This window comes from Neopsephotus bourkii, unplaced genomic scaffold (genome assembly GCF_033783945.1).
Source record: "Neopsephotus bourkii isolate Nb327-2 ecotype Australia unplaced genomic scaffold, CSIRO-AGI_Nbou_v1 NB_741, whole genome shotgun sequence".
NCBI classification, from domain to species: domain Eukaryota; kingdom Metazoa; phylum Chordata; class Aves; order Psittaciformes; family Psittacidae; genus Neopsephotus; species Neopsephotus bourkii.
The window spans coordinates 3,037,465-3,062,491 of NW_026901239.1; the positions used below are offsets into that span (position 1 = coordinate 3,037,465).

At 41.7% G+C, this 25,027-nt stretch overlaps 1 protein-coding gene, 1 long non-coding RNA gene and 1 other non-coding gene across 5 annotated transcripts in view; all 3 read right to left on the bottom strand.

Annotated features, from left to right (window-relative positions):
* Window positions 1-5,543: 5,543 nt before the first annotated feature.
* Window positions 5,544-6,685, bottom strand: LOC133212880 (uncharacterized). Its single transcript, XR_009725635.1, has 2 exons — window positions 6,253-6,685; window positions 5,544-5,995 (listed from the first exon to the last, which is right to left on the bottom strand). It is a non-coding gene; the product is annotated as an uncharacterized LOC133212880 (long non-coding RNA).
* Window positions 6,686-6,860: 175 nt separating this feature from the next.
* On the bottom strand, window positions 6,861-6,991 carry LOC133212884 (small nucleolar RNA SNORA24). The gene has a single exon (XR_009725637.1). It is a non-coding gene; the product is annotated as a small nucleolar RNA SNORA24 (small nucleolar RNA).
* A 3,157-nt stretch (window positions 6,992-10,148) lies between these two features.
* The window catches only part of LOC133212881 (bifunctional heparan sulfate N-deacetylase/N-sulfotransferase 3), a 64,314-nt gene continuing 49,435 nt past the window's right edge, over window positions 10,149-25,027 (bottom strand). For 2 of the 3 annotated variants that reach the window (XM_061354714.1, XM_061354713.1), the window contains 5 exons: window positions 23,080-23,254; window positions 22,475-22,645; window positions 16,334-16,443; window positions 15,634-15,736; window positions 12,121-14,458 (listed from right to left, as the gene is read on the bottom strand). In XM_061354714.1, the coding sequence (XP_061210698.1) occupies window positions 14,339-14,458; window positions 15,634-15,736; window positions 16,334-16,443; window positions 22,475-22,645; window positions 23,080-23,254 (679 nt within the window). In that variant the 3' untranslated portion in view covers window positions 12,121-14,338. Of the gene's footprint in view, window positions 10,972-12,120; window positions 14,459-15,633; window positions 15,737-16,333; window positions 16,444-22,474; window positions 22,646-23,079; window positions 23,255-25,027 lie in introns of those variants that run through there. The other variant, XR_009725636.1, reaches the window with a different exon arrangement.

The window sequence follows — 25,027 nt, forward strand, 5'->3', positions numbered from 1 at the left end:
CCGCAGGAGCCGCGTGGGCTCCTCAGAGTTGCGCTCCTCACTGTCTGGCAGCACTGCGGGGTTTGGCTGGCTGCCGACGCCCTGTTCGTGCTGTTGGGGCTCTTGTGGCTGCGCAGGAAGAGGAGAGCGGCCGCTGGCAGCGGCAGCCAGCAGGAGAGCTCCGGCCCTGCGAAACAGAAGCGGGAGCAGAGAGGAAAAAGGGCGCGGCCCAGGAAAGCGCAGGCGAGCGCCGCGTCCAGCCTGCCCGTCCAGAGGCTCGGCGGCTCAGAGGAGCGAGGGGACATGGGGCGGACCTTGTCGGCATTCCCCAGGCGCTCCCCGAGAACAACTTCACGTCAGGCCCGCACCCAGGCGTGAGAGCCGGCCGTGCCTCCAAGAGGGCTCCTGGATGTGCAGGATTTAAGGATCATTTTGGTAGACATAGATAAGGTAGCTAGGAGTTGTTTCCTGCATAAGAGAATTAGGCTCTTCAGTAGAAGTATACTTGAGGCTCGGCGTCTCAGAGGAGGGATGAGACGGCGGGGACCTTCTCGGCATGTTCATTAAGGATGTTAATTAAATGAACAGATCCTCCATCACATACTTTTAACGTGCCCTAGAGTTTATTCCACTGCAAAATCGAAATTTCAGGCTTAGCCTACAAAACTCACCTGATTTTATAATGGATAAGGTAGCAGTATTTAGGGGGTTCTTTTTAAACAATGGTATCTACCATCCTCTTGCCCCTCCTCTCTCCAATCAAGCGTACAAGCCTTACTACAGAAAGAATACAACTCGCAACTGCCAACCAGAAAAACAAACACTACAAAAGCCTACAGTTTCATCAGAAATTAAATCATTTGCTCCTACACAGAACCGCACTGGTTTTCTGTCATAAAAACCATTAAATTACTCCATAGGCGTCACAGACTATCATTAAGATGTGTAAGGGTGCCAGAAGGCTCCGGGGAGCTGACTGGGGCTCGCAGTACTTAAAGCCTCATGGATCAGCAAGAACAATAAAAACTACAAGACTCAAAATGGTAAAGAGCTGCAGACCTGACACCATCTGTAGGTACAGCACAGATCTCAGAAATGTGGATAGCCACTCGAGCTCAAGGTGGCAGAGCAAGCGCAGCAGAGGCAGCGGATCATGTGCATGGAGCAGCAGATGGAGCAGAAGCGGCAGGAGCCATGCTGGCTCAATGTGGCAAAACACACACAGCAGAAGCAGTGGATTATGTGCATGGAGCAGCAGATGGAGCATCCTGACCATGCTGAGCATCCTGCACTACACGCTAAGGATTAATGAGCAGCCAGACCTCATCACACAAATCAACCTGCGGTGGCATGCGGCAGAGCAGGAGCAGCGGAGCGTGGCTGATGTGCATGCAGCATCAGCTAGAGCAGAAGAGGCAGGAGCCATGCTGGCTCAATGTGGCAAAACACGCACAGCAGAAGCAGTGGATTTTGTGCATGGAGCATCAGGTGGAGCATCCTGACCGTGCCGAGAATCCTGATGCTTCCACTGATGCTGCGGGTGAGAGGGTACGTGCAACACCGCAGCGCTGTTGTCTGAAAGAGCACCAACCCATTAGCGGTTTGCAGGGGTGAGGAGCAGCAAAGCCTTCGGGGAGGCAGGAACAGAACTTGTCCCTACCAAAGGCTCCTTCCTCTCTGCTGCTGCAGCAGCTGTGAGGGGAATCAGGACTGGGAGCCCAAACCTGAGGCTCAGCAGCTTGCTCCCCAGGGAAAGGATCTGCTTGGTCCTTGTTTGCTCTTTGCTTTTCTTCCTCATCAGGGGCAGTTGTAATGAGACCATTACTAGAGAAGCCTCCGTAACTCTTCTGATAAACGGCCACCTGATTTCGCATCAGGCTGGGCTGTCGCAAGTCTCTGGGTGCAACGCTGCTATGTAATTGTCCAGCAGAGCTTGGAGTGGCAGGAGTGTGCGTGCTGCACGCACAGGTGGGAAAGTGTGACCCACAGCTCCTGCCCACAGGCTCCTCCATGCTGCTGCTGTGGGTGCCATGGAGGGAGACAGGAAGCCGACTGCAAGGCCCAGTCGGGTGTGGAGCTCCCTGTGCAGTCCAGGGATGCCCTTGTGCCACCCCAGCTGCTTTTTCTGGGGAGGCTTTCGGGCCCTGGGAGCTCTGTCCTGCCACGGGGGGATGGTATTTCCCCACTATAGGGGCCGGAGAGCTACGCGTTGGCCGTGGCCGTCCGGGTGGGGTGTTGCCATGGGGCTGTGGCGCCTATGACAACACAGAGGGGTGCCGTAAGGTGCCAGCCGCAGCGGCACTGCCCCTGCAGTGTAGCTCGGGAGAGGGGTGAGTGGGGTGGGCAGCCGTGCCTCCAAGAGGGCTCCTGGATGCGCAGGACTTAAGGATCATTTTGGAAGACACAGATAAGGTAGCTAGGAGTTGTTTCCTGCATAAGAGAATTAGGCTCTTCAGTAGAAGTATACCTGAGTGAGGCTCGGCGTCTCAGAGGAGGGTGGAGACGGCGGGGACCTTCTTGGCATTAAAGAAGGCACTTAAACACAAATATGGCATCTATCCAGGTTCTCCACCACTGTGAAGATTTAGATGCAGTCCCCTTGAACTTCCCAGTTCCATTTTCCAGAGAAATAGACTAAAGAAAAAAGCATTACTGCAGCTGACACACAAGTGCATTAACCTCAACCATGAACAACTTCCCAAAGATGCATCTGATCTGTAAGTCACAGATAAACCAAGAGCCCATTTTATGATCACTATATACAGACTACCTACAACCTCAGCTGTCTGATTTCCAGAAAAAAAAAAAATAATCACAGCAGTGTAATAGCTTATACTTAACAAAAGGTTAGCCCTGAATCAATGTTCTCCATAATTTTCAATTTTACTGCAACTATTTCAGATTTCCAAGTGCTAGAATATTTATACTCAATCAGATTTTAGTATTCCAATTTTAGAGCGGTAGTTGCAGAGTACACATATACAAAGCTGAAACAATCAGATTCAAGTAGTAGATCCTAGTAGGAGATCCTCCCAGAAAAGATTTGTTGCATGAGGAAAAAGGTTTTCCGTTTGTGGTCCAGGGTGCTAGGTATTTTGAGTTAGCTGAGCTAGTGGAGACCAGACCTACCTCATACACATTAGACACCTGCTCACAAGACATAGTTCCTATTCCATTTATTTAGCACAGAATACAGAAACTGATCATGCAGCTTCCTGCAAATGCAACACCAAGCAACCACAAACAGGGAAAAGATGGCTTAAGAGTTTGGAAAGAAGTATTTACCTTTGTAACAATGTAAAAGAAAGAAAAAAAATGAAGACTGAACTTGGTGAAGGTTGTGAGAGGTGAGGGACCCTGGATGTAACTGCAGATGGAACAAACTGCAGAAAAATAAGGAGCACCTATAAAGGGTAAGAGCCAAGATGTGACAGGAATAGATTGAAAGATAGGAAAACATTTGTTTGATAATTTAAATTTCTGAATTTAACAAAAGCAAGCCATCCTAAACCACATGGAAATAAAAAGGCACATCTTGTAAGAATACCTCTTGTATTCAAGTAACGAGGGAAAGCAGATTTCACTACCTTCGATGCACGTGATTGGATGTACGTGGGAAGGTTCAGTCAGCAAAGGCTCTGTCACTTCACTAAGCACTTAAAACTAGCAAGATACACCCACAGCAAACATTAGTTTATACATAAATGCTGTCAGATCAAATTCAAGGATACTGGGTAAGGCATCAGATGACCACATCAGTGCGATGCCATACAGTATATAAAACCCAACACCAGAAAGCCTGAACTTTTCACTGACAACAGAAAATTGTTTTCTCTACACCTTCACATCATATTCTCTTGAGTTTTGTATTCTGCATCGTTTTAATGCATTCCAGATCCGCAAAGAAACTGATCCCCAGCTTTTCTCCTGCTGCTTCCTGTCCATTTGTTTATACCTAGTTTTCTTCATAGGGTCAAAGCCAGACATAAAAAACCCCAAAATTATCTGAAAGAGGAAGCCACTTTGCAGACCCCAGGATAACAGCAGAACTGCTCTTGCCACTGTCTGCCTAGCACTTCTTCTTGTGTAAGATAAGCACAAAAGTGCCCTTGTAGAACAGATAGATGTTATTTTCCTGAAAGCACTAAGGTTACTACCAAAGTCCAATCTTCATGGAAGAGAAAAAATTCAGTACACACTCCTGACTACCAGGCTGGCAGCCTCAAACTTGGAATCCCAAGCAATAAAAATGTCATATGAGTGTTGCATGCAGAGCTATTTAAAAGGAAAGAATAATCCCACACCACCAATGAATACAGGTGTAGTACTTCTTATAGCTCCACAGAGACTATATGTTCAGCTACACTGTCACAATGGCAGGAAAAGAAAAAAAGCTTCCTGTAACAACTCCATGATCTCCCTACTGTATTATTCCAAACTGAGTAACAAGATCATCAGAAGTAATTTCCTCAGACCTAATCCATGTTGCAATTAAAGTCCGCAACTCCATCTCATTCAAGCAGGAATCCCCCAGTTGCCAAGCACTTAGCTGTAAATTCAGTGCCTACTGATCCCAGCTCTAGTTTCACAGATTTTGTTCCCCAGCTCTTTCAATGCTCCCCTTCCCCCCTAACTTTCCAGTTTGCAACAATTTGCAAATTATGTCCCTATTAACTGGAAGATACTCCTCAAGAGGTTGTGCCAGTATGGCTTGTTATTAGCCAAGACAGTAAGTTTACTTACAAGTAAAACATGTCCTGTCTGCAGTGGAACTCCGTGTATCTTCTTCTTGAATATGGATTAAACAGAATATCCCTGACCAGTTGGAACTGAATAAGCAGCTACACGCAAAGTCACTGTTTCTCACCTGCAGCAGTAACCTCTAATTAAAATCAAGTGACTTCTGGAATGGTTCCCAGACAATTTGATCAACAACGCATCAGCAACATTTGCCCTGAAACCAGAGTCACAAACTTCGGGCTCAGCTACCAAAGCTGTATCCCCACAGTTGCAGAAGTAATTCCAAAGAACACATGCATGTCTACTCTTGGTTATCAGTAGTCTTGCAAAGAAAAGACAACACTCGCAGTCAAAGTCAATGTCTCTTTATTAACTTGTTCATACATTTGACTGATTTACATTGACTGTAGATACCACATTCTTTCTCTAGACTTCACAAACTTACCTTCAGTTTATGCAGTGTACTCCTTGCAGCCACCTTTCTAACACACCTGAACAGCAGAAGCACCACCACTAAATACGCCCATGATCGGATCAAATAGTACTGTGCCAACATCAGCCACATAACAGAACACAGCACAGCCACGAAACTATCAATAACGTTATTAGAATTGCTTCAGACTTTGCAAAAGCCCAAAGACAGGAGCAGTGGAAGATCCCTAAAAGCAGCATAAAAAAAGCTAGTCATCCTAGCTGCATTTGTACAGAAGCAATCAAGGCTAATCTTAGGCACAGCAACCTACATTCCAGCACTTCTTTGTAATAAGGACAGACGGGCTGCAGAATCTCTCATTTAATTTTTTAAAAATTCATTTAACTTTTAAAATAAAGTTCATTTCTGTTAATTCTAAAGTGAGATTAAGATCTAGACTAAAATTAGCATTTGCTGTCTCTGCTTGATAACCAGGAATACTATTGCTCGTGAAAGGTATCAAATGCAGAGTATCAGACAGATCTACCCCACCCTAAGTAAAAATTAGAAAGTTCTAATCAGTTACTCTTATAACTCAGGTGTGGAATTTAGCCCCATCTTCTTCTGTCACAACAGCTCAAGAGTGTTCTTCCCCTGTAAAAACAAGTTTGAAGCAGTTTAATCTTCCTACTGAAAACACATACAACACAGCAAACATCACTGAACCGTATGATGTGCTCCTAGGAGTTCTAAACTGCTCTGAAACAAAACTTTTAGTATCTTCATGACATCTCCCTCTGCTCCTGCCTCTGCAGATTCATACTCACTTCATTAAATCAGAAATGTGTTTATTGAAAGACACTTCTGATGCACAGAAACAGACTCTACAACTCAAGGAGAGCTGTAAAATGTGTATTACGGCGCTGGGCGCAAGGGGGATTGCTTCTCTTAACTTGCACCACAGGGCTAGTAAGAACCGGTTCTTTCTTGAGTGGTCTTCCAGACAATGTATTTCCTGTTTTCACATACTGGCTGTTCCTATTATCTTGCAACACACTGTTCCCTATCTTGGATCTAAGTTAACCCCATGCTGCTTGGATGCTGGCCTTTTCTTATATCACTTCCCTGGCACAGTCTTCCCCAAGAAATCTGTGGAATCCAATACGTCTAGTTTTGCAGGCAAGAGCACAGCGACATGCCATACTTTTTTATCATAAACCCCTCTTCCCAGCATATCTAATGCATCTCTACTGCGGCCCAATCCTTCCTAGTCACACTACCATATACACTTGGTTATAATTTTTCTGCCAATAAAATATACACACCAAATGAAGCAACAAAACACCAAATCCTGATTTCAACAGGCACATCTCAGCAGTTCAGTCCCTAAAGTAAACTATAAAATCAGTATTATTCCTGCCCAAAACCTCACTTTTAAGAGCGTATTATGTAACACGTACCCAGTCACACAGCTTTTTTAGGAAGGATCTTCAATGGCAACAAATGCATCTCCATGCTTCAGTTTCTGCCCCCCTGAGAAAGGAAGAGGAAAAAAAAGAAAAAAAAAAAGTTTGAAAACTGTGCTCTACTTATTGCGGGAGGGATGGGGGAAACAAACACACAAAAACACTCCAACCCAAAACTCCACCAAAAATCAACAAATCCACAAAAAACCGCTCCAAAACACTACAGGGCCAATGCCACGGCGCCACACACATCGGCCGATTCGGGCTGTCCCTTGCTACAGTCAACGACTAAAACCCATAAGCGGGTAGAAGTTTTGCCAATTAGTAAGGAACTGCTCTTCCATGCCTAGGAAGGGAGACAGCCACGGGCGGCAGCCCCCATGGAGTCATGGATCACCCCTACCCACCCCGACACGTGCCGGCCGCCATTTCCCCTTCTCTCCTCGCGGCCCTCCCCCCGCCCCCGCCGCCGGTTAACGTGCGCCTTCGCCGCGGCGCCCACCTGCTGCTCACTCCTCTGCCGCGGTAGCTCGGTTCGGGCCTAACCCCGCCGGCAGAAAGGAGCGCTCCGCGGCTGCGATACTGCCTGGGCACCGAGCTCCGACGCCTCCCCCACCCTCCTCGCCGCCACGCCACGTCCCGTCCCGTCCCACAGGCGGTCGCCCCGCGCGCCCACCAAGACCTCACCCAGCGGCTCAAAAGCCACGCGCAGCAAAGCCGCCTCCACGCGCACCGCAGGAACTGAGACGTAGCAGTGCGCAAGCGCCTTCCACGGGAAAAACGCGGCTCGGCGCCGTGCGGCGGCCGGAATGTAGGCCCCGCCCAAGCGGAAGCTGAACGCTGTGATAGGCTGAGGTGCGGTGAGGGGTATGGGCGGGGGCGGTTGTCAGAAGGGTTAAAGCCTTGCGCATAGCATTCAGGCCCTTCCGGATGTTGCCGAAATCACAACCACAGGAGGAAGCGCAGTGAAAGATTCACTGAAAGCAGGCTGCCGTTACTCCCCGAACCAAAGTGGCTGTCTTCGGCTGGTGTGGGTCTTGATGCTGCTTTCCATAGAATCGCAGCCTGGTTTGGGTTGGAAGGGACCTTGAAGCTCATCCAGTTCCAGCCTCCTGCCATGGGCAGGGACACCTTCCACTAGACCAGGTTGCTCCAAAGCCCTGTCCAACCTGGCTATATGTATATGCACATGTATGCTTGGTCAAGTCGGAAGATGGGCCTTAAATGCTAACACACTACTATTTGTTATTTAATAACCGTGGACTAAGAAGGAAGAAGAGGTGGTGTCATGAAAGATGTGCTAGAAAAATGAAGCCATCCCTTTAGTAAATACAGGTAATTTTCCAGTCCATATAAGCAAGTGTATCTTGTTAATGCCAGCCAAATTCCTACACCCACATTTTTAATTACAGCAAAATAGAAAAAATAGAGTAAAAAATAAATAGACTATTTCAGTTGGAAGGGACCTACACTGATCTATTGTAGGTCCAACTGCCTGACCATTTCAAGGCTGACCAAAGGTGAAGCAGGTTGTTATCGGCATTGCCCAAACACCTCTTAAGCAGTGACAGGCTTGGAGTATCCACCACCTCTCTAGGAAACCTATTCCAGTGTTTGACCACCCTCTCGCTAAAGAAATGCTTCCTCACATCAAGCCTAAACCTCCCCCAGTTACCATACTTAATTACACCACAGTGTCATAACTCAAGTATTGGTACAGTAACCCTCACTGCAGGGAAGGATGGTTTTTAAAGCTGGGTACAGGCCACAAAAACTGCTCTTTGGCACAGCCAGTGCCTCAAAGGTGAGTTCATATTCCATGCATGGGCATGCTGGAAGAATGGGCAGGCAATTTTGACTTCTGCAGGCCACGTGCCAGTGAACTGACCCAGCCAGGGGACTGAAAATTTGGCTCAATCAGCTACAGCAGGATGACTTGTTACTTGAATAGTTAGGAAGTTTTTGAAGAAGAGGCTGGAAGTGAGGACTACTGTACTCCTGGAAGCTGCCTTTGGGCTTATATTTTGGTATCACATTTCTTATCTTTTTATCCCCATGGGAAAGACAGGAAACTATTTAAGGCCTATCTGTCATGTTAAAGGTTTTTAATCATTTTCAGGCGATGATGATGATGTAATACTGCTGCCTCAAATACATGATTTTCAGCAGTGTTGCAGAATAATAAAACTGCAGCTAGGATTGTACAAAAGTGGAGACAAATTACAGCCCTAACACACCCTACAGTCCTACCTGTGCCATCAGCTGTTCTGACCTTGCACCATTTGTGTTCAGGAATTTTATTTCCACTGTCACAGGCATAAAAGAGCTGGCTCCTGCCTTCAGCTCGTAATGTTTTCCTTCCAGACAGAGTTCTATAGCTAAAACACATATACTGTGTATTATAAAAGTTATGCAAAAGATATTTTTCTGGTTTTTTTAATATTTGTTTGGGTTTTATGTGTTTGTACATAAGCCTTACTTCCCATCTGAATTTCTCAAGAGAAGATCAGAACAGAAAAAGGGAAGTGAAGAATGAAAATACTGTGTTAAAAAAAAAAAAGAAAGAAATAACCTGAGAGAAAACAGAGTCATGAAGACTCACGGTCACTATATGCTTTTCAAATCTATCACCTTGATGCGTCTAAATTCCCCCTCTACTCAGACTTCCCTAACTCTGGGTTCAGCTGTTAATTGCTTCCCCATTCCTGTGACTTATCCTTTGATGCTGACAGTTGTGCTTTCTTCATCCATCTGTGGTCCACAGAGGCAAAATAAATGTCTTTTGCCTTTGAGCACTAAGACTTTTGGGATTGGAAGAACTGAAAAAAAAAAAAAGTAAATGAAAGCAGATAAACTTGAGACAGAGGTCAGGCAGGTGTTACTTGTAGCAAAGATCTTTTCCCTTTGCTTAATGCTTTTCTGTTACGACTTTGCCATTCCAGTTTTGTGATTCTTAGAGATTACAGAAATGGGTATTATAAAAGCAGCTTCTAATTTACAGGTTGCATTACTTCTCTGTGATGGACTATTGTCTTAACATAGGTTTCCTACTTTTTGTACCTCGATGAAGATACTAAGCAGCTTTTGCCCAGATAGGTAATACAGTTTCCTGTACTGTTCCAAATTTGTTGATAACAGTGAATTTTCCTTTGCACATTGATACCATTTTAGAGGTTTCTCTGAAGAAAGGTTTTATCATTTCTGTGTAGGCTAATCATTGGCACAACTACTGAATCCTCACAGCAAATGATATGAATAAAGTCTGCTTGTTATATTAAAATCAGCAAGCTCTGGAAATGTTTCTATAGCACATTAGCAACTTCTGGCACAAGAAAAAAAGTGAGCAGGAAAACAAGCAGTAAAACAAGCAGCTGCATAAAGCAGTAACATTCACTTACAGAGACAGTAAGTGCTTTTTTTGATTTCTGAAAACATTTCATGCTGCTCCCATGCTCTTGGATTGTTGTAGCTCAGTGTCCAGCTGCAATAGCTGCTAAGTAACCTGGAAAAGGACAGCTTTTATGAATGGAAAAATCACTTCCACACAGCACTACATTTTCTTATCAGAGTTTATTGTCGCACTTCAGATACCATGCCACTATCAGAATAATAGCTATTTTTATTAAAAAAAAACTTTGAGAAAAATGTTTCCAGCAATTTTCATTCAATGTGAATGACAAGAGTATTACCTCTATAACACTGAAATACCTACTTAATTTCTTCCTGAGGAAGTTTCATATTTTTAAGCAATGAAAAAGGATATTCTGTACAAGTAAGTCTGCAAAACATTGCGACTAAATCTGCAGGAGTAGAACTGGGAAAATATCAACAGCATTTTCAGCAATGTTTGCTTAAATAATTCAGTTATTTCATATCAGGCCCTTTTACACCTCCTGTAATGGTCACTTTCTGTTCATAGTCACACATTAACTTTTAATGGCACAGATTCTGCAGAAAGCAAATTTCAGAATCATATTTATGAAAATGAAGCTGAAGCTCACATAATCAAGCAATTGTGCAGTTATCTACCAGGACAGCAGAAACCATGGCTGTTTTATCAACCACACAGTACAACATATTTGACTTTGACTAGCAAATATTAATTCATTGTAATGAATCAGTTTTTTTTTTTAAGAGCGTTAATATTGATAGTCTATTTCTGGAAATCAAACACCTATTGTAAGTAAGCTGTGAATAGAATTAGTTATACTTTGGCAGGTAATTCATGTTGTATGACTTGCTTACTCAGCTGTATTCATGTGCATCCTACGATTTGGGCAATAACACATGTAGCTGTTGTCTGCATGCTTTCCTCAGACTCTTCATTCTTCACCAAGTTGACTGCACATTAAAAGTAGTGTTTTTTAAAGTCTACTGTTAAATGTAAGAACATATTTAAATAGAATAGTTCTTGAGAAAAAAAAAGTTGCTTCATACCATCTTTCTATTAACAAGTAATAAGCGAGCATCAGAAATTTGGAACTGTAAAAAGCACCAGCAGTTGCCTTTATTTCTCCATTGCTTTTGTATCAGAGATTAGCCCTCCCAGCATACAAGAAGCTAATCCCACAGCACCTTTTCTAAAGATGCTAGTGCTTAACAGGTGCATCACAACAGAAAGATTATGCCCTTTCAGATGCAGTTCGAGGTCAAGCTACTTTGTTCAAAATATCCAGTCAGGTAAAGTTACCACAGGAATCCGCCAAAGATTTCCCTAGGAACTGATTCATTTTGTTTCCAGTTCCCTCCTTTAGGACAGGCACTGGTATGATACAAGAGCTCCAATCTGCTGTTCCTCATCAGGACTTGAGAGTCACTCCTTCCTGGAGAATGAGCTTTGTGGTTAGCTGCCAAACCAAACCCAATCCACCCAAGGCCAAGGCCAAGGCCAAGGCCAAGGCCATGCATCTGGGGGCTTATCTCTGCAGTGCTACATGTGACTCCAGTTGGGCTGTTTTAGCAGGTAGCAGCCTTCCAGTATCTTTAGGGGGCATATAGGGATGCTGGGGATGGACTCTTCATTAGGGACTGTAGTGGTAGGACAAGGGGTAATGTGTTAAAACTTAAACAGGGGAAGTTTAGATTGGATATAAGGAGGAAATTCTTTCCTGTTAGGGTAGTGAGGCACTGGAATAGGTTGTCCAGGGAGGTTGTGAATGCTTCATCCCTGGCGGTGTTCAAGCCTAGGTTGGACGAGGCCTTGGGTAATATGGTTTAGAGTGGGGTGTCCCTGCCCACGGCAGGGGGGTTGGAACTTGATGATCTTAAGATCCTTTCCAACCCTAACTATTCTATGATTCTATGATTGCAGTGGGCTCCTTGCTGTACCTCAGTGAGTACTCACACAGTATTTCACAGATTTGAGACATGTCACTGTGTCTGTTGTAAAATTTCTGGAGGGAGAATGCAACTGATGTGCATGTCCCTATCACAACTCTGTGCCTGACTACCTACTCATTCTCATTTTGTGGGTGCCTTGGCTTCCCAGAGAAATAAGGCAGAAAGGAGTTCTTAAAAAATGAACTATCAATGTGCAGCCCTTTCCTTCTGTGGATTTTTCAAAAAATGTTTGAGTGAAGTTACATCAGGTTATATTAAGGGTAAAACAAATCATACCAGGATGAAAACCCCAGGTATTTTCTCCAGTTATTCAATTTCATTGTAGCAAATCCATATAGAAGCTTGCAGGAGGCATGAGCTGTCCATAGCAGGCAGAGTACTTGCTTTTACAGATCTTCAGAATCCAGAGTGTTTTTTTTATCAAATAAGAAGTACTTCACAACAAGTCAGCCTCTGGGACAAATCCATATGACAGTAACTATTTAAAATGAAATAAAAGCTCTTACCCTAATAAATAATAAATATGTTAATCTTAAAAATGTTTACTCTAGAAGGTCCTCATCATTACTCATGCATTTTCCCTTAGCAAAAATTTGTTGTGTAAAGAATATTGTTAAATACAACAAATTTGTCTAGACTTTTTTCTTTACTGACCTATCAAAACCACATATTACATAAACAAAATCAATAAATAATAAAGATTACCAGTTAGAGGTACAGTAAGGATCTCAACATCTCTTTACTGTTTAGGGAATAACAGACTGGTTTCCGTTCTATTACCTTGAAAGTTAAATTATATGATTACATAAATGTTGGAAAGCAGCACTGAGACACATGAAGTTTTCCCATCATTTGATGTGTATTTTTAACTATTCACCCTAAACCAAATCATAATGTTATAGAGCTACTGTAAAAAGCATTGCATTTAGTACTGCAGTTCTGTTTCATTTTCACTACCTCTTCATGCCTCTAAGAAACAGAGTCAAAATTTAGTGGAGAAGCAGCAAGGCTGTCCTCAGCTGAAGTTTTCTTTCATCCTCTTTCCCAATTTTTTCTTACTATTAATTAGACTTTATCTCACATCTCAACTGATACACTATGAGATGTATCATTGAAATGTATCACATAAACATAAGGCTGGATATTTGTGTCTCCCATGATTACAGTGTAATTTTCTACCATGACTACATACTGTGTTTTTTTTCCCCTACAGATTATTCCTAATGTTTAATACAACACATGTTGAAAACATCTGGAACCGGAACCAGTATTTTCATCTGGAAATGTGACAGATTTTTGCAGCTGACATAAACTGAAGGTTACTGAAAGGTGCTATGATTTTGATTAGGTTGAGGGATCTTAGAATGTACAAACCATAGAGACTGAAGGCAAATAAATTAAGGAAAAAATAGCAGTGCAAATTAAGACAATCTAAGTATGGATGTGTTTCTGCTTTTTATGAGTTTTTCATTAATTTCAGCAGAGTTGCTCCTGATTCACACCAAAGTAAGCCCAGAGGGCAGTGTCTGGCTGGTTGTGGAAGCCAGGAGTAAAAGCCTGTTCATTGCACTGCTTCAGTTTCGTTCACAATTGTGTAAGTATAATACTGCTCATAAGAATTATACTGCAGCTTTTGTACTTCACATGTCCAATTCAATTTCTGCTCAGATAATGACAATATTCTGTATTTTGCCATTTCAGTCAGTCCAAAATCATACATAGTAATTGTGGTCAAAGGCCCTTACCATATTGTAAGGGTATGTTGTTTGTTACAGGCTATAATCATAGGTAATGTTTTCTTGGGGGTTGGGGGTGTGGGAGTGGGGGATGTTTCTACATTGCATTTGCCTGTGGCTTCCATATTTTGCTCTGTGTATTTTGCTGCTGTGCACAGCTAAATCACATATAATAACTGTACTTCTAACCCTGAAGTACACTTGGCATTTTTTGTGCTACATTAAGTTTTCTTAGTTTGTGCAAGACAAGAATCAAATAGTAAGAAAAACTGTCAGTGGTCTAACAATGGGCTATAAAACCTACACGAGACACAATACTTTTAAACTGATATATAAAATGTGTGTCTGTATATGTATGTATTTACCATGAAATTGGACAGGTCACGTATCTCAAACTTATACCAGTTGCAAATAACTTCTACATATGTGCACAGGGGTCCACAGGTCCACAGGCCCAGAAATGTTTGTGAGAAAGATCTGGCCCACCGGAGCTCTAAAGAAACACATGTATTTTCACAATCCACATGCCAGCACATGGAAATAATTTCTATCTTTTACTCTTTTTTGAAGAAGTATATTTTACAAGACCTTCTAGTAGCTCCTGGAGACTTCAGATACGATGACTGAAGTATGGAAGAAAGATTTCAAAAAGCTGTGTTTCAATGCTATCTTACTTTCTGTAGCTCCTGTCTCAGCCATGATGGCAGGGGTTGTCCCAATTTGTGTAGGAGTTTTGACAGTTCCACATTGTGATCTCTGTAGTAGCTTGACAGAAAAGCCCTGCACTGATGGGATACAAAAATAAATACTTTTATTTAAGAAAATGCCTACTGCAGTTACTGTTAATTCTAGGTTTCATTCTAGAAGTTTATTTTACCCATGTCAAAACTTTACTTTCTTTAAAGCAATTTATATTCCTTTACGCTATCTACTGCATGCAAGTTTAAGCTTTTCAGTTAGGAGTTGTACTATAGAAGGTAATTTCAAGAGAAACAAAGGTTGTCAAAAATGAACACTGAAGTCAAAGCAAAGGATCTGATTCTACTCTCAGACAGTCATGTACATTAAGATTCACACTCTGATGCAGTCACTTTGAATTTACTTAAGTAATGACTGAAACCAAAGCTTCATATGTAGGCATGTATCAATTAATAACCCATTGTTCAGAAGTATTTAGAGTTGAAAAGTACAACCATAAACAAATATAGTTTTGTCTCATCTCACCCAGTGATTTCATATCAGTATCATTCTAATGATGTAAAGTTACTTTTAAGTTCTATGAAAAAGAAGTCCTGGCTTACTTGCTGCATTAATACTTACTGCTGTTCAAACTGTAAGTTTATATATGCATTTTAGTCAGGCTAAATGAAATGGGAATACGGGACAGAATAAACATAAAAGATACAGCTAGAATAGGAGACTAAACTGCCCTTGGGTAAAGGCTGTAGCGTTTGATCTGATGGAAATGTCTTCATTTGAGCATTTGTCTGGGGGAGCCATTTATAAAACTCGTAAACAGAAACAATCTTGAAACTGGATTATGTGAGAGTCTGTGTTACTTGTCGTGGTCTAACTACTCTCAAAGACAAGGGACCAGACAGAAATACATGTATCTGATCATGACTGAGAAAAAACCAAGCATTGTGGAGTCTCTGCTACTTAAGTCACTTAGGTAAAAGCAAGAGGTTTCCAAGTGAATTTCAGGGGTTTCAAGTTTATTTTACTAAGAGGTACCAAATTTTAAGAGCTGGGTTGTTTTTTTTTTTTATAAATTATTTATATTCTTCACATTTAAAATCAAGAATTGAAAAAGTCTATGCACTCCACTAAGCTAGTCAAATAAATAATGTCTACTTAATTTTGTCTTCTCTCCCTTCTTTTGTCTGTTGATTTTGTCTGTGTGGTGTCCCACATGTGGCAACTGAATCCCTTTATAATGCCAGTGAGCATAATGGTTTACCTCAGAATCCATAGGAGGGTATTTTCTACCTTTGCTCTTTCCAAGACACTTTGTTTTTCCTTCTTCCAGGAGCTGACACCAGAAACCTTTATGTGAATCGAACCTGAAACAAGTATTTTGGAGCATGTGAAGGTTGTGAGATACTGCAAGGAGGATGCATCTCCCAAGTTCAGACTGAAGAATCAAAAGAGTAAACCTAAGGTTATCAGTTTTATTTTAAGGGCAACCAAATATAAATGTCAGAATCCAGGATTTGTGTATTTACACATCCAAAAGATGGGTATTTAGGATGTGGATGTTACATTTCTGACTGATCCTGCTGAATCTGTCTTGCAGCTAATGTCAAAAATAAACATATTTTTTCTATTTATGCAAGTCAGCCTTCCATGTTCCACTTCTGGAAATAAAATTCCTTTTGATTCATCCAAAATTCATATGCAATTCCCTCAAAACAGTACTTTGTCCATTTGTTAGAGGTCTACTTCTGTAACAGTCAAGTTCCATATACAGCAGCTCAGTAGATGAGTCACAGAAAATCTAACCCTGAACTGTTTTTTTGCAGATGCTGAAGAATAAATCCTACTGCCAGCTCAAAGGAGAAGTATGAGACCCTTTGTTTTGCAGTGAGCTTACTTATAACTTACTAACTGGTATTTTAGGATTGTTGAAATATGCGAAAATGATGATTAAATTAACTCACATTAGGGCTTCAGAGTAATTATAATGAGGAGAGACTCCCAGAAACTTCTGTACTTCATCCATTACAGTAGATGGGTCAGTTCGCAGCTGCTGTCCATCAATAATTAGCAACTACAAGAAAGAAAATATATGTCCATTTAAAAGCCATTATTTCAAGATTTAAACTGAAATATCAACCTCTGTCAACTCATTCATTCTATGGAGAGTACTGCCCTAGAGAATGATAATTGGTCCAGTTTTAATTGTCACCATCATTAATGACTTGGGAGCAGGGTAAATGGCACATTAATTAAATCTGAAATCAAACTGGAAGCTGTCATGATTTAAGCCCAGCTGGTAACTCAGGACCATGCAGCCCTCTTCTCACATCCCTCTTCTTCTCCCCTCTCCTCCCAGAGGGATGAGGACGAGAATTGGAAGAATGTAACTCCCATGGGTTGAGATAAGAACAGTCCAATAACTAAGGTATAACACAAACCACTGCTGCTACCACCAATAATAATAATGATAAGGGAAATAACAAGGGAAGAGAATACAACTGCTCAGCACCCACCGACTGATACCCAGCCTGACCCAAGAAGTGATCTAGCCCTTTTGGGTAACTGCCCCCAGTTTATATACTGGGCATGACGTGCTGTGGTATGAAATATCCCTTTGTCTGGTTTGGGTCAGGTGTCCTGTCTCTGCTTCCTCCTGGCTTCCCCTCTTTCCTGGCAGAGCATGAGACTGAGAAAGTCCTTGGTCAGAGTAAACATTACTTAGCAACAACTAAAAACATCGGTGTTATCAGCGCTGTTCCCAGGCTGAAAGTCAAAAACACAGCACTGCACCAGCTACTAAGAAAGAGAAAAATGACTGCTACTGCTGAACCCAGGACAGAAGTGGTTGTGACAACAGAGAAATAGCAGTAAAGGACCTAGAAAGATAAGAAATATTGGCAGCAAATTGAGTGAGAGTTGACTAGACAAGAAAAAAAAAGTAATGTTTAGAGATCTAACCTCTAATTCTCACAGACACAATCATGGAGACCTTATTGGGACCTTTTAGTACATAAGAAAGATGGCAAGAGATTTTTTATCAGGGGCTGTTGCAACAGGACGAGGGGGTGATGGTTTTTTGAACTAAAAAAGGGAGGATTCAGGCTGGATGTGAGGAAAAGAATTCTTTCCACTGAGGGTGGTAAAATACTGGCCCAGGTTATCCAGAGAGATGGTGGATGCACCATCCCTGGAGACACTGAAGGCCAAGCTGGATGTGTTTCTGGGCAACCTGATCTAGTTGAAGATGTCCCTGCTCATTGCAGAGGAGTTGGACTAAATAACCTCTAAGGTTCCTTCCAATTCAAACTATTCCATGATTCTGTATATTACAGTAATGGTGAAAAGCTTGTCCCTGGAAATGACCAGAAAAACAGAAAACAGTAGGTAGGATGATGTTAGGTGAAATCCACACAACCATGCATATTTGTTGAAATATGTTGAATATACTCAACATAACATGTTGAAAAAAACTCCCTCCTTCGAAAATATTAAAGGCAGGTATTATGATGACCTCAAGGCAGGGATGTAGATAGATAGAAGATGTGCAACACATCTCTTAAGAAAGGCAGGTACTGGTAGCTCATTTTTTTCTCTTCAAGTGCTTGACCATACATATCCTCACAGAAGGCTACTTCAGACACATACATGCTTTTACCTGAAAGTGAATCTTCAGGGAAACAGTCACTACCTGAGAATTTTCTCAGGTGTGGCATCATGGGCAAATGCCACACTGATGGTGCTGCAAGTTTGGGTCTCTGTGACTCTTGGAAGACAAGCAAAGTCCCAAATGGGTTAGTCAAGCCTTCATTTCCTGTCATGGAAACACCTCTATTTTTTCTGTTACGATGATGAAAACAAAAGGGGAAATAGGTTCGTAAGGGGGTTCAACACTCCCCTTTTGCAAGCAATATGAAGCTTGTTTTCAAATTTCCATGCAAGCAGAAAGGCTAAAATCATATAAATTTCTTCCATGACTGAATGAAACTTAAACTTTGCTAGATTATGAGGTTTCAGAGCATAATCAAAAGGGAAAAAACATCTTTTCTTTTAGAAGACTGGTCTTCGGAATTACCCAGATAGATGTGGTCTAGTGGAAGTGTCAGGCTATTCAGAAAACAGTAGCCCATTCCAGAAGTCTTTGCAGCCAGTTGCATGAAAGAACTCATTGTTTTCCTGAGACATAAGCTTTGAAAACAAGGCTTTAAGTGCTTCAAAAGAACAGAGGTCAAAAAACCATCTCAAATGGGTGATATTTCCATCTGAAAGAAAAGGAGTGAGGGTTTTTTTCTTCACTCTTTAAAATCACATACAGGTAAATATCTGGGCCCTTCGTACTTCTGCTGCCCTAAAACAGACATGTAAGAAGAAGTTTTACCAATGGAAATTCATTCCAATTCCTGGCATTCCCAATAAGCAGGTAACAAAAATGCTCCCTCTCAACCACCAGAGAGGCTGTAAGGAACTGAAGCAAAATTTTTCATTACTTGTACTGATTCGTTCATATCCTGATCTCAGGAAGATGTTAACTTCATTAAATTCCTCAAAATCTAAGCATTTCATGTATTAGAAAGGTAGAAAACTTAATGTAGTTCTGACAAAGTGGATAGCTTCATATATAATGAAAATACTACAGACGAAGTATTTTGAGTCACTTTACATCATATTGATCATTTTACTGTAAAATTGCTGGCAGCTGAAGAATCATAGACACAGAATAGTTCGGGTTGGAAAGGAACTTAAGATCATACAGTTCCACCACCCTTGTCACGAGCAGGGACACCACACTCTAGACCATGTCACCCAAGACTCTGTCCAGCCTGGCCTTGAGCACTGCCAGGGATGGAGCATTTACCACTTTTTTGGGCAACCTGTTCCAGTGCACCATCATCCCCACAGAGATAGTTTAAGTCCCTGCTCTCCCACTATAGATGAGTTATCTGGTGTTTGAAAGTCACCATGGCGGTAGAGGAGCAAGAGAGACATTTTGGAGAATAGACTAGCTCAGACACAGCCTAAATCTGTCAGCTTTAGACTGGCCATTATGTGATGGCTGTTGCAAAAATCAGCTTTGTTTCCTGTAAGGCTGGCACATGAGCAAATCTTTTGGATCATGAGGGAGTTAGTCATACCAGGTCCTCTTTTCTTCTGTATGACCATATTGAAGCAATGAGTTGCAGGTGGGAAATGAACTTGAGGCATTAGCTTCTTGAGCTTCTAGAGATCTGCTAGGTGGCCAGAGAAAAGAGGATTTTTGTATTACAAGATAATAAATTAAGTCAATCAGCCTTCTAACCATCTGAACCTGAAATTTGCAAAATCCTCTGAGATTTGCAGTTTCTTACCATGCAAGACAAGTGTGCTATTACCACTTTTCTAATGCAAAGGGGACCCTTACCAATTTCCGTTGCTACTTGAACACTTACTTCATACCTACCAACTTCACAAGGGACGTTAAGACTTCAATTCAGTCATGTGTAGAGACTTCCCAGATTTATACAGCATTAAAAATTATAGACAGTCTTAGATGGTCTGGGTGAGAGCTCTCTTGCTGAAGAAAGGCTCTCATAGTTTTGGATAAGGCTTTTATGATGAGCTGATTTCAGGTCTGGCTTCCGTAACTGCTTTATGCTTCTTTGAACTTGATAATTAGTTTGGATATGGCCTACTGTATTTCATTGCTTTTGCAATGCAAGTTAATCCCTGGTACTTTTACAGAGGAAAAATAATGCTACTAGGGTTATCATTCTGGGATGTAGAATCTGGCAAAAATCTGTATGACAATATGCATTGTTCAATTTTGAAGAAAAGCTAATGAAAACATAATGTAGAGAATTTCATATGAGTATCACGATATTACTGCAAAGGCTGGCCAAAAGAGGGTATGTGGAGAACACCACCAACTAGATGCACCAGAGCTTCCTTGGCACACAAGAAAACAGAAGGTGCAGACTCCAGCCAACTTGTCTCAGCTAAGCAAGTCCTGAATAAGCAGAAGGTTCAGATTGCAGCCAAACTCCCTCAACTGAAGTAATCTTTAAATGCTGGGTGGGGAGTAGTGCCAGAAACACTGCTAATGTAAAAAAATCCATTCCAGAAATAAATCTACTGAGGAGATACTGATCATATGATATTGTCTGCCTGGTCTTGTGTATCACACATGATCAGGGCTTAGGATGTGCATCTTTTGAGGCTTGATCTTACACAGAACCAGAAGGAAGCTAATGATTTGTATGTTATAGGCCAAAGAAGCTTATAGGGAGATCCAATTTCCAGGTTGCTTATGTGCTATCTATACAGAAATCTACAGGTCCATAAACACACACACTTTGAGGCTCAAAGACACACAGAAAAACTGGTCTTAACACAAAGAATACACTGAGGATTAAGGATCAGTGAAAGATACCAAATGCAGATGATCAGGAATACCAAATTGTTTCAGTGCATAAGTAAGTCCCAGCAAAGGCTCTGATATGTGCATGCACTGTTATGGGCAGCAATGGGTAAGAATTTCCCCAAAAAAAGTGTGCAAAAGAGACCCAGTACTTTGACAGTGTGCTGGTCTGGCTGGAGTAAATTTTCTTCACAGTTGCTGGCATGGGGCTATTTTTTGCATTTGTGCTGGAAACAGTGTTGATAGTTCAGGGATGTTTTTGTTACTGCTGAAGAGTGCTTACAGGGTCAAGGCCATTTCTGCTCCTCACACTTCCAGCAAGTAGGCTGGGAGTGCACAAGAGGCTGGGAGGGGACATAGCCAGAACAGCTGACCCCAGCTGAGTCACAAGATACTCCATACCATATGGCATCATGCTTGGCAACTAAAAAAAGGGGGAAGAAGGATGGGGATGTTTGGATTTATGGTCTTTTGCCTTGCCAAGTAACAGTTACACATGAAGGAGCCCTGCCTTCCTGGTGATGGCTGAACACCTGCCTGCCAGTGGGAAGTTGTGAATTAATTCCATATTTTGCTTTGCTTGTGTGCATGGCTTTTGCTTTACCTATTAAACTATCTTTATCTCAACCCCTGAGTTTTCTCATTTTCACTCTTCTAATTCTCCCACTCTATCAGGAGTTGAGCGAAGGGTTGTGTGTGGCTTAGTTGCCAGCTGGGGTTAAGCTACAGAAGTTATGAAAAAGTCAAAAAAGTTATGTTAGGTAGAACATAAACTCATCTAAAAACCTGATGATGCCTGAGATGGCAAATGCACTGATGTGCAACAAGGCTTTGTCCCTATTGCTAACAAAAACAAATCGGAGACAACTTTCTGTTCTTCACGTCAAATGGCACAGCATGACCTGATCTCGCCTGCAAAACCAAATTGGTTGTGTCCACACTCACCAACGGTAATGGTTCTTGTTACCCTTCTAACTGTGCTCTGAAACTGCGTGGCAATATGCTTTTTGCTACGAGTCCAAATCGTGCCATAAGTGTGTTAAAATTCAAGCAGTATGGCCAGCAGTGGGACAGTGTGTGAACTCTTGCACAGGTACAGGTTTATTTACAATCATAGCCTGAGGGAGATTTCTGCACGAAAGGGCCAAGAAGTGGGGGAAGACACTTTGCACTGAAATATTATGGTGGTACAAACCCACTAGATGACATACATTTCCATGTGGCAATCCCCATTTCAGATGGAAAAGATATTTTTTTATACCCCAAAGTGTTCAGACATCAAAACTCTTCTCAACCCATACAGGGTGGGCAATGTTCCAGCTGACATCCCTTGATGCTCACTCATACCTGCTACCACTCAGAGTAGACACAAATGTAACTGAGTAGCTTCCCTTTAATTTTTCTTTTGGGAACTCTGATGAACATCTGATATTAAAAAGACCACAAAGCACTGCATATATGGTTCTCTTTTCCTCAATATTCCTGAGAAAGAGCCAGACATAGAGTGATAAAAGCATGAGCAAATGAAAGCCAGCTGTAAGTTAAAGTTCACACATAGCTACGAAGAATCACAACTGATGTCTTAAAAAATGCTCTAGTATATTTAGGATATCACTGTGGATCACTATTCTCTAGGCAAGACTTTTACAAAGGTAATATTTTATGATAGTATATATTTGAGATTAGGATGTCAAGTTACAGTCTTATTCACCTGATAAGGTGGGAAGTAAGTTAGCCATCTTTCAATATGTGTAGCATACAATCCTGGTGATAGGCATCTCTTTTGTAGAGCTTTAAGCTCAGATGGTGCTCGAGGTCCAGCTGTGATCACTTGATAGAAGCTGAATTTTAGAGCTGCAGGATCTTCATGTGATCGCTGATGCTGTAAAAGAAGTTACATTGCTGGAACTTTACAGACCACAAAAATTGGGCAAGTAAGACAAAACTGGTAGGTATCGCCTTACTGAAAAAACCTGCTTAATCTATCTTGTATTTTGAGCATGAACTAGATAACTGTGTCTATAAACTAAATTTGTACAGGCTGATTACATAAATTAACTGAGTAAATAAGCATTTTTGCATGCTTGTATTACCATTTTGAAAAGGTGGCTTCTGGCATTTTAACCCCTGAAAGATTTTCAGGTTTACCCTGACAGATACCTCAGCCCATGGGTGATCATATGCGGTACACTGACTGATGAGTAAAAGCTGGTATTACGCAAACCCTTTATATACATATATCCTGAAAGGATATACAAGGAGGAGTCAAGGTGAAAACCTTCATTTGTACCTGCCCGTGTACTTCAAAATGCATACCTGATACCAGGAATATGCCCGATCGGATGGGTCAATGAGGATGGTGATGATCTTGGCCTTGGGGATCAGGGAAGCAGCTCGTTTAGGAGCTTCCTCAGAATGGAAATAGTTGGCACTTTTTTCAAAGAGGAAGTCAGTGGTGACATTAGAAGGAGTGGGGAAGAAATCCATGTACCTAGGAAAGTAATATCATTCTCAGAATTACTTTCAAGTCACACAAAGGTTGAAAAATCTGTTATTTTATATAAATATATTTTATTCTAGAATAATCAATTAAAATAATAAGCCTCATTGCCAAATAAAAGCAAACAGAAGCTTATATTTTATTTTTTATCATATTGTATTTGGTACTTGCTTTCTTCTCATTACATAAACATTGCAGTTAATTGAGTAATATGCTCAAAGTTGCATTCAAAAACTGCTACAAAGCTGCATAGCTATTGCATCTCACATGCAGACTGTATGTAAAAAAGCTGAAATTAGAGGATGACCAAAGAAAACAGAATGAAAGGATGCTGCTGCCCTGTTAGTTTATTAAGTGTTCATATCTGCCTAATGCAAATATTTCAGAATGTGATACTGTTTCACTGAACAAACAACAGACTCTATTTCCCAAAAATATTACAGCTGATTTGATGGAAGTGATGAAGCTATACCAATTTCTGCTCACAAATGAAATTATCAGAAACTAATGACTCAGCCTGTGACCTCAGAATGTTTTACCAGAAATTGACAGCAAAGAAGGCAGATAGCTTTGAAAGAGGCAATAAGCACTACAGGCAAATCTGCTCTAGATCATGTATGCTGTCATTACACTGTTGTACCGAAGTCCTGGTAGTAGAATGAGTAAGTACAAAGCAGTGAGGACTACAACCTTGTAAGGAAACACTTCATATTAAATATGGTACTACAGCAAATTTTGGGAAAAAAGTGAATTGATTCTTTAGATATCACAGCAAATTTGGAAACAAAAAGTAGAAATTCACGTGGTGTCACTGAAAAATGGTAAAGAGATTGGACCAGTGGGATACCAAGAGGTTATGAACTTTAAGCTCAGCATTTCTGCTGAACACATACTTCAGAACTCTTGCTCAGTATCTCATTCATGAGACAACTATTAAACTCAACAAAGGCAAAGCTGAGAAGGCTTTAGAGAAACTTGTCTAAGAAATTTGTAATGAAATGCATGACTGGTCTATTTAGACTTCTCCACTTCAAGAACAAAGATCAGTTCTCATCTTACTCTTCTCTCATCTCTATGGGGAGACTACAATGTACATCCATACGTCTTTCAAGATGGCAGTACTGAGTTTGCCAAGGTCTGAAAGAACCGTCTTCTGCTTCAGTAGTTAGCCTTGGTCTAAATGTAAGCTTGGACAATGACTAAGTCAGCATCAGCTCTGGGAGAAAGCTGTATCTCCACAACCATAGAAGACATTGAGCTGACTGTTATAGAATCGTAGAATGGTCTGGGTTGGAAAGGACCTTGAGATCATCTAGTTCCAACCCCCCTGCCATGAGCAGTGACAATTCACACTTGATCATATTGCCCAAGGCTCTGTCCAACGTGTCCTTGAACACTGACAGGGATGGAGCACTTACCAGTTCTTTGGGCAGCCTGTGCCAGTAAAGAACTCACAGTAAAGAACTTCTTTCTTATAACTTACCTGAACTTCCCCTGTTAAAGTTTAAACCCCTTGTTCTATCACTACAGTCTCTGATGAAGACTCCCTCCTTATAGGCCCCCTTCAGATACTGGAAGGCTGCTATGAGGTCTTCACGCAGCCTTGTCTTCTCCAGGCAGAAGAGCCCCAACTTTCTCAGCCTTTCTTCGTATGGGAGGTGCTCCAGCCCCTGATTATCCTTGTGGCCCTCCTCCAGATTTGTTACCTATGAATACTCTTGCTTTGAAAAAGTCCCAGGCAATTAACGGACTAATGAGGAGATA